General features: G+C 41.2%; 1 protein-coding gene across 1 annotated transcript; it reads left to right on the top strand.

Moving 5' to 3' along the window:
* Positions 1-6,353: 6,353 nt before the first annotated feature.
* Positions 6,354-16,435, top strand: LOC113085002 (WD repeat-containing protein 11). Its single transcript, XM_026255058.1, has 3 exons — positions 6,354-6,529; positions 13,224-13,303; positions 15,505-16,435. Exons 1-3 carry the CDS (start codon positions 6,519-6,521, stop codon positions 15,705-15,707), a joined length of 294 nt encoding a protein of 97 aa, XP_026110843.1. The 5' UTR covers positions 6,354-6,518; the 3' UTR covers positions 15,708-16,435.
* Positions 16,436-16,686: the final 251 nt, after the last annotated feature.

Raw genomic sequence — 16,686 nt, 5'->3', positions numbered from 1 at the left:
TCAGACTGAAAAGTTTCAAATAAATAAATCCCTATGAGAAATATTTGAAAGTAATGCAATACAGAAATTGGAAAGTTGAGACATGACCATTGGACAAACAAATGCACACTGGGACAGTAGGGTTAGGGGAAAAACAGGTGGAAAAGAAAAGACACACATTACCTGCAAAATAATTCAGAATTTATGTGAAAATAAATTTTTAGTCAATTCTGCAAGGCAGACTTTTCAGGATAGGAGATGGAATAAAAATGTGCTCCTAAAACTTACTGCCAGATACTGCAAGATAAATTCTTCAAAGAGTACAAGAGGATGTGGTGCTGGTCCTTCAAGAGTCACTCCAAATGTATCTATACATTAAGCCTATGAGCCGGAGTACTGGCGTGATGATGGCTTTAAACAGGTGAGTGATTGCTGGGTGCAGGTGTAGGTGATCAGTACCTGCCGATTGGGATAGGGAGTGATTGGGATCAGGTGCTTGGTTCCTGACACTACCCCCTCCTCCTGGGGCAGCTCCTGATGCCCTGATACGATGACGAGGGTAACCTGGGTGCGGGACGATTTGGATGTAGTCGATGGAATTCCTCTAGTAGTATAGGATCTAGGATATCGTCCCGAGACACCCAGGAACGCTCCTCTGGTCCATACCCCTCCCAGTCCACCAGGTAATCAAGCTGGGCACCCCGTCGGCACAAGTCCAGGATTTCCTTAACTTGGTATATGTTGATCGAGGATGTCTGGAGGAGGGGGATTTCCTGTGGTTCCGGGGTATCTGGAGTGGCAGGTGAGAAGGGTTTTAGTAGGGATACATGGAAAGGGGGGTGAATGTGGTACCTGGGGGGGTAGGTGTAGCTTGTAGGTGACTTTGTTGATCTGCTTCTCGACTGTGAATGGACCAGTGTAGTGGGGACTCCTGCATTGCTGATGGAGACACAGATCCCAGGTTGAAAGCCATACCTTGTCCCCAGGATGGTAGACTGGAGTGGAGCACGTTGAGCATCCCCGAAGGCCTTGTGTCTCCGTATAGCACGCTGGAGATGGGTATGAGCTGAGTTCCAGACTCTCTCGCTTGCTCTGAACCAGTAGTGGAATGGAATGTCTGTCCACAGGAAAAGTGGAGGTTGATAGCCGAGTATGTGCTGATCTTCTTGGCAGTATGCCCGGGGGTAATTTCCAAGTTCTTGAATCTTCCACTCAGTCTGGCCGTTCATCTGAGGATGGTATCCAGAAGACAAGTTCACAGTGACCCCCAGTAGGTGGAAGATGGCCTTCTACACCCAGGAAATGAACTGTGGAGCCCGGCCTGATATGATATCCTCAGGTAGCCTGAAATTTCAGAAGATATGGAAGAATAAGTGCGATGCTGTTTCCAGGGCAGTTGGTAATCCTGGCAGGGGAATTAATTTACAGGCTTTAGAAAAGTGATCCACAACCCCCAAGACACATCTGTTACCTTCGGTTTCTGGCAGGTCAGTCACAAAGTCAATGCCCAGATTGGGCCAGGGCCTCAGAATAACAGGTAGGGGCTGACAAGGAGTTAAAGAACAGGGCTGAAACAAATACAGAGCAGGCTGGAGTGAGTAGTTGGATTGACATAGTGGAAAGTATGGAAATCATCGGGTTATGTAGAATGGTACTCACCTTATGACGTGGGGGCTTGACGGGGCATGTTTGGATGACATTATTGGGTGCAGCACAATACAGGTGGAGTCCCGCAGTGAGCCTGCGATTACGTTCCTCTAAAGATTGTCGGGTAGAATCCACTTGCATGGGCTCTGGTACTGGAGGGCCGCTGGCGGGAGAGCTACACTGGTAGGTGGCTGTGGTGATTGGACAGGGGCTAGGTGTTGGGAAATAAAATTAGCTTTCAACATGAAATTGATGGAATCCTCGTAGATTGCCATTTGAGCACGGACCCGGGGATTAAGACCTTGGTTATAAGTGCTCAAGAGAGCTGCCTCGTTCCATCCACTAGCCACCGCCAGAGTCTGAAATTGGATGGTATATTCAATAGTAAGTCAAGTCAATTTTGTCACATCACCATAGCACATATGCCTTGGTGAGTCAAATTCTTGGAACTGTGCTCCAGAAATTACAAAAACAGTTAACATATAACCGTACAGACTTTAACAGGTGAAAATGTGCAGTATGCACATACATATAGTCAGTACACACAGTGTACAATTAGACATAATTACAGTTAGCATTACACATTATACGCAATATGTATATATAGTTAGCACTACACATTATACATTAAAGTTTACACACAGAATGTAAACACTCTATGTATACATATGCATAAAAAATATGCTACGGTGCAACAGATTGTATTTGAACTGGATACAGAAATGTCATGGATGTGCATTGTATGGTATCCAGTGGTAACCGGTAGATTATTGTATTGTGTATTGTATTGTATTGTATTGTAGTGTGTATGTATAGTCCAGTGTTTAACTGTTCAAATTAAAGTGCAGTGTGTGGCACACCATATTGTGGGACCATGTTGTAGAGTGTATTAGTTTTGACTGTTCATTAGTCTGATAGCCTGAGGAAAAAGTTATCTAGGATGCTCTCTATAGTGCAGGTGTAGAATGTTCTGAGGTTGATGGGGCTCATTCCAAACTTCCTCAGCCATCTCAGGAAGAAGAGGCATTGATATGCCGCCTTCAGCACTGTGTCAGAGTGTGTAGACCAGGTGAGATCCTCATCAATGTTAACGCTGAGGAACTTAAAGCTGCTTACCATTTCCACAGGTGTCTTGTCGATGGTGATGGGTTTGTGTTCTCTGCTCTGTCTCCTGAAATCCACCACCAGCTTCTTGGTCTTGTCGTTGTTGAGTGAGAGGTGGTTCTCCTGACACCATTTAGTCAGGGTGCTCACCTCCTCTTTGTAGGCTGTCTCATCATTGTTGGTGATCATGCCTATCACCATTGTGTTGTCTGCGAATCTGACAATGACATTGGAATTGTGTGTGGTTGTGCACTTGTGTGTGTTCAGGGAGTACAGGAGTGGGTCTGTTTATTACACAGCCCTGAGGAGCACCAGTGTTGAGGGTCAGCGGGGTTGAAGTGTTGTTGCCCATTCTGACCACCTGAGTTCTGCCTGTCAGGAAGTCCAGGATCCAGCTGCACAGAGATCTGATTAGTCCCAGAGTCTGGAGCTTCGCAAGTGTGATGGGAACTATGGTGTTAAATGCTGAGCTGTAGTCCACAAACAGCATTCACACATAGGTGTTCTTATTTTCCAGGTGGGAGAGAGCAGTGTGTAGGGTGAAAGCAATAGGATCGTCTGCAGAACGGTTGCTACAATATGCAAATTGTAGCAGATTCAATGAGGCAGGCAGCACAGTGCAGATGTAATCAATTGATTGGTGACTGAGATCTCATCCGCAGTGGAGCTGAATACTTCCTTGAAGGGATTGGTGAAAGCTTCATGAGTAATTAATGACACTGTTGGCATCCCATATGGCCTTTGCCCATTGCAGGGCGTGCCCAGACCGTAGTGAAATTAAAAAGGCTACCTTAGTATGGTCGATTGAAAATCTCTGCAGTTGTGCTCGATGTACAAGGAGACTTGTAATAAAAAGCCACCATATCTAGCTGGTTCCCCCGCGTATAAAGCAGGCAGTGTGATGGGACTGGCAGAGGCAGATTGGTGAGTAGATGTAGACGTGAGTGCTGCCCGGAGAAGATTGCCCAGCTCCTGCAGAAGGTCTGACTGGGGATTTATTAAGTTGTTTTAAGGGTCCGGTCATCTGTAACAAACCAGAGTGAAAACTGAGGGTTAGTGATAAGCAGATGGTTTATTAAAAGGATGTAATAGAACAATGAATAGAAAGTCACTGAATGGATGAAGCACATAGTCTGGGTACTGGTGACGGGGAGACAACAATGGAGAATAGCTAGAGGAGGGTAATGTAGATCTGAGGGCAGAGAAAGAGCAAGTTAGAGGAGATAGGTCTGGCAACTGTTTGGAGTAGTGAACGGTAGACTGGACGCCAGAGTACTGGTTTGAAGATGGCTTTATACAGGTGAGTTATTGTTGGGTGCAGGTGATCAGTACTCCGGCCATTGGGATTGGGAGTGATTGGTATCAGTTGCTGGTGATGATTGGGGTGGCTTTGAAGGTAAGTTCCTGACAAATTCTGCACACCTGAATACAAGGAGTTTTTTACTTCCAGTTGTCATGGACAATTGTATATAATTCATACATGATTACTTACAAAATGAATAGCAATTATTAAGATTGATGTGGTTTGGAATTGGTTAAATTCTAATAAATAATAAATAAATCTGTACTCACCATAGGACGTGGGGGCTTGAGTGGGCAGGTTCGGATGAAATTATCGGGAGCGGCACAATACAGGCGGAGTCCCGCAGTGAGCCTGCGATTACGTTCCTCTAAAGATTGTCGGGTAGAATCCACTTGCATGGGCTCTGGTACTGGAGGGCCGCTGGGGGGAGAGCCAGACTGGTAGGCGGCTACGGCAGTTGGACAGGCGGCTAGGTGTTCTGAAATACAATTAGCTTTCAACATGAAGTTTACTAATCTGATGGAATCCTCGTAGATCGCTATTTGAGCACAGACCCGGGGATTAAGACCTTGCTTCGTGCTAAAGAGAATGTAATTCGAAAAAAAAAATAGAAAAAAAAAAAAAAAAAATATATATATATATATATATATATATATATATATATATATATATATATATATATATATATATATATATATATAATCAGAATATCAAAGTCCCTAATAAATATCCATGTTGTGTATAAGTGTTTTTAATGTTTTCATTGATCTATGTATATTGTGGCATCAGGAGAAGAGTGCATAGTGACACATGCATTTAGAATAACTCTCTTGCAGGCTGGTTTGAAGGGATACAGCAATGAAATGAACATGAACATTTTGATCAGCATCACCAACCATTAATAAATGCTGTAAAAATATATTGTTCATTGATAGTTTTTGTCAGTAAATGCATTTACTAATGTTAACAAATGAGAGATTATTGTAAAATTTTATTAAAACCTTAAATGATTTATAAAAAAAAAAATTATTTTGATCTGTAAGCATTTATAAGCATTTGTGAAATTATTTTGCCTGCATTTCATCTTAGTCTTAATCTGTTAGCTGAACTGTTTTACTGTTACTTTTAAGCCATCAAACGTTTAAACAGACCAAAACTTAGCACACACTCACCCACCCCCTCCCCTTCCTCACACAGAGGTAGAGTGGCAGAGTGAGATCAGACATCTAATAGGTTTTTTTTTTTTTTTCTGTTATCCATACAGCGTTGTAAAGTCATGAAACTATGCATATTTCCTCAGATTGCTTGTTCTATGTATGTATAAAAATCTAAGTGTTCGGAAGCTGCCCTTAAAATATATAAGACAATTACTGTTTCCTTTTTTACTGTTATTTTAATAAATCACCATAGCAAAACCATTCAAACTATCCAAAATGCATTCGCAATTTAAGTTCCTCAATGTTTTGGCATCATGTAGACAAAGTTTGGTGTGTATATTATAATTTTCCTCTGAGGAGTATTCATTAATTCACAGCTATAGTTTCCAAAAATATTCCTGTTGTTCGAAGCTGGTGACTGTGAAATAGAAAGTTGTCCATCTTGATAAGAACAATTTATGTACTGAGTTTGGTGTCTGTAGCTAAAACGAGTGCTATAGAGTGCCTCTTCCACGCCTCTTAAATTAGCTTTTGCCAGTGTCTGTCTATCATTAATACTGATGTGAGTTTCATGAAATTCTGATCATCTGCCTCAAAATCACCAGTAAAGAATATTCAAATTTGACACGTTGCCATGGCAACAATATTATAGCTATTAATATCCTGTCAACAGTTTTATATTTGGCCGTGTTTTGACATTCTGATTAAGTTTGAAGCAAATCAAGTAAAAATAAGATGCTGAAATCAAAGCATTTTGAAAATAACACACTTCCTCATCATACAACGAACAAACCCCTGAAGTTAGATCAAAATCAGAAAATGTATGTGGATGTTATTAGACACTTCCTGTTTCTCATTTCTCACCATATTTTAATCACCTTGCCATGGGCAAACTGTTCGAGATACCAAAAATCTCTTAAAATCTCTCAAAATCTTATAAATACAGCTTTTATTCCTAATGGGCTAATAGAAAACCTTCCACCTAACATTAAAAAAATATGTGGAAGTCATTCAGTTACATCGAAGCAGCCAGCCAATTAAACTGCAGTTAGAAGTGATCAATATCCAGCAAATAATCTATAAATAGTGAGGAAAATTAATGCTATGGGATCTTATATATCTTAATGTCTATAGTAATGCTATGGAATTTTAAATATCTGTCTTAATGTTTATTTAATTTCTCTCTTTCTAAGGTGCGTCTGAACTCTGCAGAAAGTTCAGATGTGCTGAAGCGCTGGGCAGAGCATCTGTGTTCTCCTCAGGTAAATCAGAAATCAAAGGCCATCCTGGTCCTGCTCTCATTAGGATGCTTTCACAAAGTGGGCAAAATGCTTCACAGGTATGCATTTCTTTTCATTTTGATTTGTCAGCCTATTCAAAGTATTATTTTGCCTGTTCATCCATTAAAATGTGTTTTAGGAAAAAATATATTGTAGGAATGAAGCATTAAATAACAGTAAAAAAAAAAAAAATGATGTAATAAACTCTTCCTCATGTTGTTTCAAACCAATGTTTTTATTTTTTTCTTAAAATACAAAAGGAAATGTTTTGCAGAATTGCTGTTTTTATATTAAACCTGGGGAAGCAAATGCAAAGTTTGTTTTTGTTTTGTTTTTTTCATTAAAAGAAAGGATATTTGAGACATACAGAAGAGAGAAAGATTGTCCATGAATTAAACATTAACTTAACCCTTATGCGTTGTTGGGGACGTTTTTGTCCACTAGGGGGTAAAGTTGAGTCTTATTTTGGCCACAACTTTCTCTGTGTTTGAGCTAATGGAATGATTTTTGGTGACAAATCATATTTTGACCCATATTTTGGGAAAATGCTTTGAATTTTTTCAAAAACTCAACGGTATACTGTGGGCAAATTCACTACCCTTTGAGTTGTTCGTGGATGAAAACATCCACTAAATTAAACTGCTGTAAAAATGTACCAGATAAATATTTTTTTCCATTTTTTTGCATAACTCAATTAATCAACCTCAGTCCTGATCAAAACTACCAAATGTTTAAAAAAAATTCCAAGATTTTAACTTTTAATTACCAAATTCATAAATTATGTCACTGATTTGGGGGGGGGGGGGGGGGAAACACACACAATTACATATTTTCAATATAAAATGGGTTATCCAAAGGGTTAATGGTCCCACCTAGTGATCAACTGTAAAAATAACAAATGTTACCTCTTCCCATCAGGGAAAACCACCAACAATCAAGAATCTCAGACACACAGAAACACTATAATTTGCTATTATACTCCATATAACTCCATATACAAGCCAGAAACTAAGCCTTTTTTTGCACAGGCCTATCTAAAGGGTTAATGGTCCCACCTAGTGATCAACTGTAAAAATAAATTTTTTACCTCTTCCCAAAAGGGAAAACCACAAACAATCAAGAATGCATGATTATATGGTGTCATGGCTTTGCAATCAAAAAATGTCGTTATAATGGAAGTCAATGGGGCAAAAACAGCCACCAACAACTAATTAGGGAGAAAAAAATTTCATCTAATGCTGCACAAAAACTAAAAATGCATCAAAGCCAATGTTGCTACTAATCTTTGACATGCCCAAGTTATAAAAAGTAAAAAAAAAATCCAGCCACAATTACTTTTATATTGAAAATAAGTAATTTTGTGTGTTTTTTCCCCCAAATCAGTGACATCATTTATGAATTTGGCAATTAAAGAGTTACATTCTTGGATTTTTTTTAAACATTTGGTAATTTTGATCAGGACTGAAGCTGATTAACAGATTTATGCAAAAAAAATTGAAAAAAATATGAATCTGATACATTTTTACAGCAGTTTAATTGAGTGGATGTTTTCATCCCGAACATAACGATAGGGTAGTGAATTTGAACAATGCACAAGGGTTAATCTGTTTAAGTTCTGTTCTTCACACAAAGATAACGAGTGAATTCCAAACTGAATCCTTTGAAGGATGTAGGGCATTACTGTGTCTTTTAAGCATTTGGAACTCCCTTGGTGAAGGGAGTGACTGACCAAATGTTATTTTGACAGCGCTGCATCAAGGTTTTAGGGCATTACTGTCTTGTATAAGCGTTTGGAACTCCCTTCGCAAAGGGATCGACTGACCAAATGTTACCTTGTCAACTTTGCGTGTGGATGCAGCATTCTGCACTCCATCACTTGCAAGTAAATATTTGGTAGTCCAGATTATTCTCTGTAGTCTTCTGAGGTCAGATTTGGTAACTGAGCTGAACAAGACACTTATTGAAGTGCAGAGGATGGATTCAATGATGGCAGAGTAGAACAGCAGCAACTTCCTCAGCTGGCGAAGGAAGTATAACCTATGCTGTGCCTTTTTAACAATGGAGTCTCTGTGAATGTACCACTTCAGATCCTAAGAGAAAGTGGTCCCCAGGAACCTGAATAAATCCACTGCAATAACAGTTCTGTCTATGATGGTGAGTGGGGAGAGTGCAAGGGGGTTTCTCCTGAAATCCATGATCATATTCCACTGTTTGTTGACACTGTACCAGACAACCAGCTCTTTAACCTCCTGTCTTTAGGCAGACTCGTCGACGTCCTGAATGAGACCGATGAGTGTGGTGTCATCTGCAAATTTCAGGAACTTGACAAAGGGGTCTTTAGATGTGCAGTCATTGGTATAGGAGAGGGAAGAGCAGTAGAGAGAGAACACAACCCTGACGAGTTCAAGTGCTGATCGTAGGGGTGCTAGATGCCATTTTTCCCAATCTCACTAGCTGCTGTCTGTCTGTTAGGAAGCTGCTGATCCACTGACAGACTGAGGAGGGCACAGAGAGCTGACTTTAGTTTGGGCAGGAGGAGTGTTTGGGATGATGGTTTTGAAAACCAAACTGAAATCCACAAACAGAATCCTCACATAAGTCCCTGGTCTGTCTAGATGTTGCAGAACATAATGCAGTCCATTGTTGACTGCATCATCCACAGACCGGTTTGCTCTGTAGGCAAACTGAAGAGGATCCAGCAAGGGTCCAGTAAAGTCCTTCAGGTGGGCCAGCACCAGTTTTTTTCAAATTACTTCATGACCACAGACGTTAGAGCAACAGGCCTGTATTTATTACTGTAATTTTGGGTTTCTTTGGGATGGAGATGGTGGTGGAGCGTTTGAAGCATGAAGGGACTTAACACACCTCCAGTGATTTGTTAAATATCTGTGTGAAGATGGGGGCCAGCTGGTCAGCACAGGATTTCAGACAGGCTGGTGTAACACCATCTGAGCCTGGTGCTTTTTTCTTTTTCTGTTTTCGAAAGACCTGGCACATCTTGTCTTCACTGATATGAGGTGCAGGTGTGGGGGAGCGGGTGACTAAAGGATGGTGTGTGGAGAGGTTAGGGCTGGACAATATATCGAAAGATATGTGACGAGTCAGCTGCCTCCTCCCTGATTGTCACCGGCACCCCGTCCTAAATCGCCGCCCTTCACCAGGCTCCCGACTGGAGTGGGTGTGTGAGAGGAGGGGCGCTGGACGAGTCAGGGCTGGCGGCGTGTGATGGGGCACACCTGAAGGAAGTGGAGCCTCATCACCGCCGCTGTTTAAAAGCCCAACGCGCCTCTCCTCAGGACACCGGTCTCTTCCCCATGCATGCACGCTGGTGTCCTCGTGGGTCCAGGAAGGGTGCGTTGAGGGACTCCCGCGCCACAAGAGACGTGAGCAGCCGAACCCGCGATCCGGAGGAGAACCGCACCCGTTTACACGGCCGACGGGCCAGGATGCCGGGCCGTCCATCCCCTACCAGCGCCGCGGCCAATGAGAGAGACGCGGCCGCTAGGAGAAGCCGCCGCCCCTCGCGTCCCGGACCTAGGAGGGGAGCGCGTGCGGCCGCCGGACTCCGCCCCTTGCCTGGACCCTTCCTCAATGAACACTGCCCGACCCACACGAACCCCGCAGCACAACGAGGACACCAGATCCCCTGTTATTTTGGACACTTTCCCCCTTTGGCCACTTTTATTCCCTTTGTTTTATGATTTCTGTTAATAAAAGCCTCTCCGAGGCCTGACGCCACGCCCACTGTGTCTGTCTTGTGCTCTTCCCGTGACACTGGTGGAGAATGCGGGCAAGGCGGAGCATAGACAGCGCAGTTGGGAAACGTCTGGTGACGTCACTCCCTCTCGCTTGCAAACGTTCGTGAGAACCCAGACTGGGACGGAGGAAAACTGGGGACAGCCTCCCAGCCACACAAGGGGTAAGTGACTTTTCCATTGTCATTTTACCCTGTGGTTGGTTGAGGCTGTCACTAAAACCTGGTTTCTCTGTCCCTGTTCTGGTGCGCTGCGAGAGGGAGGACCGCCCGGAGAGGAATCCCCGCCCACTCCGACCGTTTGGAGTCTGGTTGAGGATGGTAGCACTCCCGTGTGGGTGGCGCCCTGGGGACGGGGATGTCGCTTGGGAGGGGGAATGTGACGAGTCAGCTGCCTTCTCCCTGATTGTCACCGGCACCCCGTCCTAAATCGCCGCCCTTCACCAGGCTCCCGACTGGAGTGGGTGTGTGAGAGGAGGGGCGCTGGACGAGTCAGGGCTGGCGGCGTGTGATGGGGCACACCTGAAGGAAGTGGAGCTTCATCACCGCCGCTGTTTAAAAGCCCAACGCGCCTCTCCTCAGGAGACCGGTCTCTTCCCCGTGCATGCACGCTGGTGTCCTCGTGGGTCCAGGAAGGGTGCGTTGAGGGACTCCCGCGCCACAAGAGACGTGAGCAGCCGGACCCGCGATCCGGAGGAGAACCGCACCCGTTTACACGGCCGACGGGCCAGGATGCCGGGCCGTCCATCCCCTACCAGCGCCGCGGCCAATGAGAGAGACGCGGCCGCTAGGAGAAGCCGCCGCCCCTCGCGCCCCGGACCTAGGAGGGGAGCGCGTGCGGCCGCCGGACTCCGCCCCTTGCCTGGACCCTTCCTCAATGAACACTGCCCGACCCACACGAACCCCGCAGCACAACGAGGACACCAGATCCCCTGTTATTTTGGACACTTTCCCCCTTTGGCCACTTTTATTCCCTTTGTTTTATGATTTCTGTTAATAAAAGCCTCTCCGAGGCCTGACGCCACGCCCACTGTCTGTCTTGTGCTCCTCCCGTGACAGATATGATCATGTGCATCTTGTCAGTAAAGCCGGTTCCTTGATTAGTGTGAAATCCCCATCACCTGAGCTGCCCATGGAAAAGAGTGATATAAATTTTTTATTGTGGTGTAACAGTGATCCAATATTTTACTTACTCTGGTGGAACATGTTATGTGCTTTTTGTATTTTGGCAGTTCACGGCAGAGATTTGATTTATTAAAGTCCCCAAGAATGATTAAAACAGAGTCCGGGACAGCACATCTTCTTTAACAGCATGTCCCACCGTAGCACAATTTCCCTGTTGATTCTGCATCGTGATCCGCTCTGAACAGCTGGAAACTCAGCAGATTTAAACTTGCTGGCTGGTATGGCGTCATTCAGCCAGGTTTCTGTGAAATATAGAGCAACAGAGTGTGAGATATCCTTATTTGTCTGGGAAAGCAGAAGGACTTTGTCTGTTTTGTTAGGTAAAGAGTGGAGGTTTGCCAGATGGATACTAGGCAACGGCGTTTGAAATCTGCACTACCTGAGCTTCACGAGGGCACCGGTTTCCTTCCCCCGTCTGTGCGTCCTGAAGCGCTTGATCAGCGCAGTTGCACCTCCAACTACTATGTCCAGCAAAAGATCGAAATAGTCGAAAAACGGTAATATAGTAAAAAAAAAAAAAAAGTGATGTGACGTATAGCCAAGTATGGTGACCAATACTCAGAATATGTGCTCTGCATTTAACTCATCCAAAGTGCACACACACAGCAGTGAGCAGTTGGGGGTTTGTTCCCTTGCTCAAGGGAACCTCATTCATGGTATTGCCGGCCGAGACTAGAACCCACAAACTTATGGTTAGGAGTCAAACTCTCTAACCACTAGGCCATGGCACTATACATACCAGTTGATGTATAGTGCCGAATGTCCAGCAATTCGTCTCTGGTGAAACTGATTACATGGATATAACTAAAGACATGACAAACGAACAACTACAGAGCATTTCAGGGAGGCCGCCACCATCATCGGCGGCATCTTGGAACTCTTTATGTTTGTAACAGACTTCTGGAAGGGCCCTTCGTGAAGGGATTCAGTTGTTCACTTTCATTTAGAACGTCTCAACAAACGTCTCCTTCCCGAAGTGCCCTTCAAGGGTGCAAAAAAAAAACTTTTGGAATTTGCCCATTATCTTCAGAAGTTTAGGAAGATACTAATTGTATATTTTCTAGTAGTTATTTTTTTCTTTTTCTGGTCCCTGATCACAGTATGATTTCATTGTCAAAAAAGAGCAGTTTGGCATTTCTTGAGAACTTTTCCTTTGTGTGTTTTATGGAAGAAAAAAGTTATATGGGTTGGACATGACATGAGGTTAAATTATCAGTTTAAAATTGCATAATAAATGTTTAATTGAGAATATCAATTTGTCATGCCTGAATGCTATTAAACTCTTTGTAAAAGGTGCTGAGCTTTATGTGTCATCTTCAAGAAAAATTACACATCCTAAGCATCCTGTTAAGAAGTGCAGTCCCACTTTATATTAGGTGGCCTTAACTACTATGTACTTACATAAAAAAATAAGTACAATGTACTTATTGTGTTCATATTGTATTGTAAAACACTTTTGCTGCTATTGAGGTGGGATAGGGGTAAGGTTAGGGAGAGGGTTGGAGGTATGGGTAAGTTTAAGGGTGGGTTAAGGTGTAAAGTATGGGTCAACAGTGTAATTATAAATGTAATTACAGAAATTAAATACAGATGTAATTACATGTAGTTTTTTAAAATATAAGTACAATGTAAAAACATGTATGTACAGAATAAGTACATTGTACTAAATTATTAATTAAAATGTAATTACATAGTAGTTAAGGCCACTTAATATAAAGTGGGTCCAGAAGTGCAGCATCCACCAATTTGACATTTGATGATGAAGGACATGATGCTGAGATATGTCTCTGATAGGTCTTTACATTTCTTGACAGCATGAGATATTTCGACCGTGCTGCACTCTTTATTGAAGCCTGCTTGAAATATGGTGTGATGGAGACAAATGACGACATTAATATCCTTTTAATGCAACTTCCAGTTTTTCAAACAAGATGCAGTAGGGCTATGTTCATTTTAAAACTAATGTCATACAAATTGTAAACTAATGTTGCATAAAATGTTTGTTTGTTTGTTTGCAAACAACAATATTAAAGACCCCATGGTTGTTTAAATGTTTATGGATAGACAAACAATATTTTGACATCTGAAACAATTAATAATTTCCTGCTTTTTCACTGTCAGGCAAGTGCAAGCCAGGTCTAACAACAAGCTGTATGGGTCCTCGGACCTCAAAGCCTAAATCAATGTGAAGTTACTTGTGGGCAAGTATGGAGACCCATACTCAGAGTTTGTGCTCTACATTTAACCCATCCAAGTGCACATACACAGTAGTGAACACACACACACACATACACACACACACACACACACACACACCATGAACACAGAGAGCTGAAAAAGGGTAATTTCAGGTCATTTTGAGGTAATAAATGTATGAATAATCCAGTGCTAATTGATATAACATTTAATGCAGCATAGAAAATATTTGACCTTATTATGTTTTTGTATAAACCAATCCTAAAATGATCATTAGGAAAATACAGAAAAAAAAAATTATAGAATACAAATTATTGGTTATCATCCAGCAAAATAAATAAAAAATAAATAATAAAATAATAAAAAAAAAATAAAGCTTAGACAAAAGTTAGAAGATTTTTTTTCTGTCCCCCATTTCCGTGTTCTCTGTTGCACACACACCCCTGTGTAAGTGTTTTTTGCCTGTTGATTTGTATTCCTAGTATTCAGCTAACAAGGAAATATTTTGTAATTAGAGTGAGATGTGAATGAGATGTGAATGTGAATGATATCTAAGAATTGTATTTATTTATTTACCTTATTGGAATCAAAATTAGGATTGACAAGAATCGGAGTCATTAAAATTCAAACAATGCCCAAGCATACCCATACTGGCACATTTCTGTTCACACCTTTTTAAACCCTTTTTTTCTCTAAACCTCTTACGTGAATGTACTTTTCAAAATTAGTTATAAAACAGTTCTTCCTGGCAACGGGTATAGTTAGTATGTTTGCATAACATTGCATCACCTTGACAATTTATGAGACTAATATCATGTTTTGCTCCAAAATCAATATATAACATCAGTCGTGTTTGAAACAGTTAGCTTCTGTGGTTCCATGTTGCTTCTTATCACAGTGAAACAGAAAATATTATTTATAATAATCTTTACTGTGATACTAGCTATGTCAGTTAGTGTTGTACTGCAATTGAGTGTTTATTGTCTTCCACGTTTCATCAGTCAAAACATCTGATGCATTTGTCCATATAAGGGATTTCCTGGGTCTCACTTGTAAAACGGTTAAGGTTAGGGTTAAGGTTAACCCTGCTACATAATGCTCACATTGTCAAATTTTGGATAAAATTGAAAATTAATACTAAAATACTTTAATGTTTCTTACAAGAACACATCGATTTGCTACAGGAGGCCTTTACGATCATCCTCAATGCAACTCACCTCACACGTGTCAGTGTTTATGAATAGATTAAATGAAATGGGACAAATTTAATCTTGACAAACTATATATCATTATGAAGATCTAAGCCTCAAGCATCGATGACAGATCGCTGTTTTTTCAATGGACTGTAAAGACTGTATTTGCTACATTTGTGTAAGCAGTTCACATAAAAACATGAACAATGGAAACACTGTACATACCAGATCCATCGTAGTAACGAGTCATAAACACATCCAAAGCTGTATATCCCAGTTTAGTTAGGAAGGGAAAGGAAGGGTCCACTGAACGACATCTCATAGAGCATGTTTGCTCCAACGAAGCAATAACGCTGTAATATGGATCATAATTCCTTTGTTTACGTTTCAGTTCTTCAGCAACAGAACTGTTTGTGTCCGTTATGGAATAGGCAGAACTTATAGCGATTGCCTTTTTCTTTGTTTGTTTTATTTTTCAACAGTTTTCATATATCGAGAGTGTGTTTTATGTTGAATGTGAATGTATCTGCATAATAGAAGACACAATTTCCTTGTGTGTACTGGTGTCCACTTAAGTTTCCAAATACGTTTAGGGGTCACAGTATGTTCTATGTAGTAATTGGTAACTTGGTGTTAACACTTTTTTTTTTCTCTGTACTTATATTACTTCCCTATTCCCAGTCTTCCTTAACCACAGCATCTCCACATAAGCTTATAGGTGTGGCCTTTGTGGACTACGCTAAGCTGCTTCGCTCCATCGGTCTGAAACAGGGTGCTGTGCTATGGGCATCTCGAGCTGGAGAGGCAGGAAAGGAGTTGCTGGATGAGCTGTCCCAAACAGAGGGTACGGTGCTAGAGTCCAGCCCTAGTGAGGAGGAAGTGGATAACTCTCTAGGTAATATAGAATGACTTGCCCCAAATGGAGGGAAAGGAGAAGATATGTAAAGAAATACGATGCATAAATATCTTTAAAACTCACTCCCATAAGCTTATAGCACCCATAAGCATGCAAGTAGTTGAGAAACACATGTATTTTCATTTAAATTAATTGTCTGGATTCTAAATCTTTTAAATTCTCTGCTGGTTGTGAGATTTGTTGTACCCCAAGACATTCCCTTAGCACCTGTTATCCTGCTGTAAAGTATTCCAAACCTGTTCTTGCACTTACTTTATCAACTAAACATTGTCTTTGTGAATTAAAACAATCTAAAATAAAGTAAAAAATAATGATGATAATTAACAAAAATACATTTAGAAAATCTTTATGCCGTTAGTATAGAGAGGGGTAAAAAACTTTTCTTTTTCCACTTGGATCCAGGTCTCCAGAAATTTACTGTATTTGTATATTGTCTTGTTGAAATCAGATGTGACCTTATATGTTTGATGTTTGGGCTTGATGAATGGACCTTTGTGTCTGTGATTTACAAAATAGTTGTTTTTTTGTTTGTTTTTTTAATGATTGATTCATTGATTGTTGAAATGCCCTGCCTTGTTTTGGTATGATTGTGAGTAATGATTTGTCATGACTTCATAATTAAATGTCATTCCTGTTTAAATATTTGTCATGAATGTTTTAGGTGTTTGAGCTTACTGTATGGAGATATATAGGTAAAGCAATAAATATAGCTTGTACCATCCATTTTGACTTTGTCTATTACATTTTCAAAATATAATTATATATATATATATTTTTTTTTATTCAGTTTTTTATCAAGCCATATTTCATATGGATGAAGGCATAGGATCATGAAAAAATAAACATGTCTGACTGAATAATGCCTTGAAATTTCATTTAGTCTAGGATAAGCATATATGGCCACACCCTCTAAATAAACAGACCATTACTGCTGTGCTACTAAAAGAAGAAAACCACTGAGAATATCTAAGT

Source organism: Carassius auratus, unplaced genomic scaffold (assembly GCF_003368295.1).
Source record: "Carassius auratus strain Wakin unplaced genomic scaffold, ASM336829v1 scaf_tig00041149, whole genome shotgun sequence".
NCBI lineage: Eukaryota > Metazoa > Chordata > Actinopteri > Cypriniformes > Cyprinidae > Carassius > Carassius auratus.
This window is presented reverse-complemented; position numbering and strand designations above follow the sequence as displayed.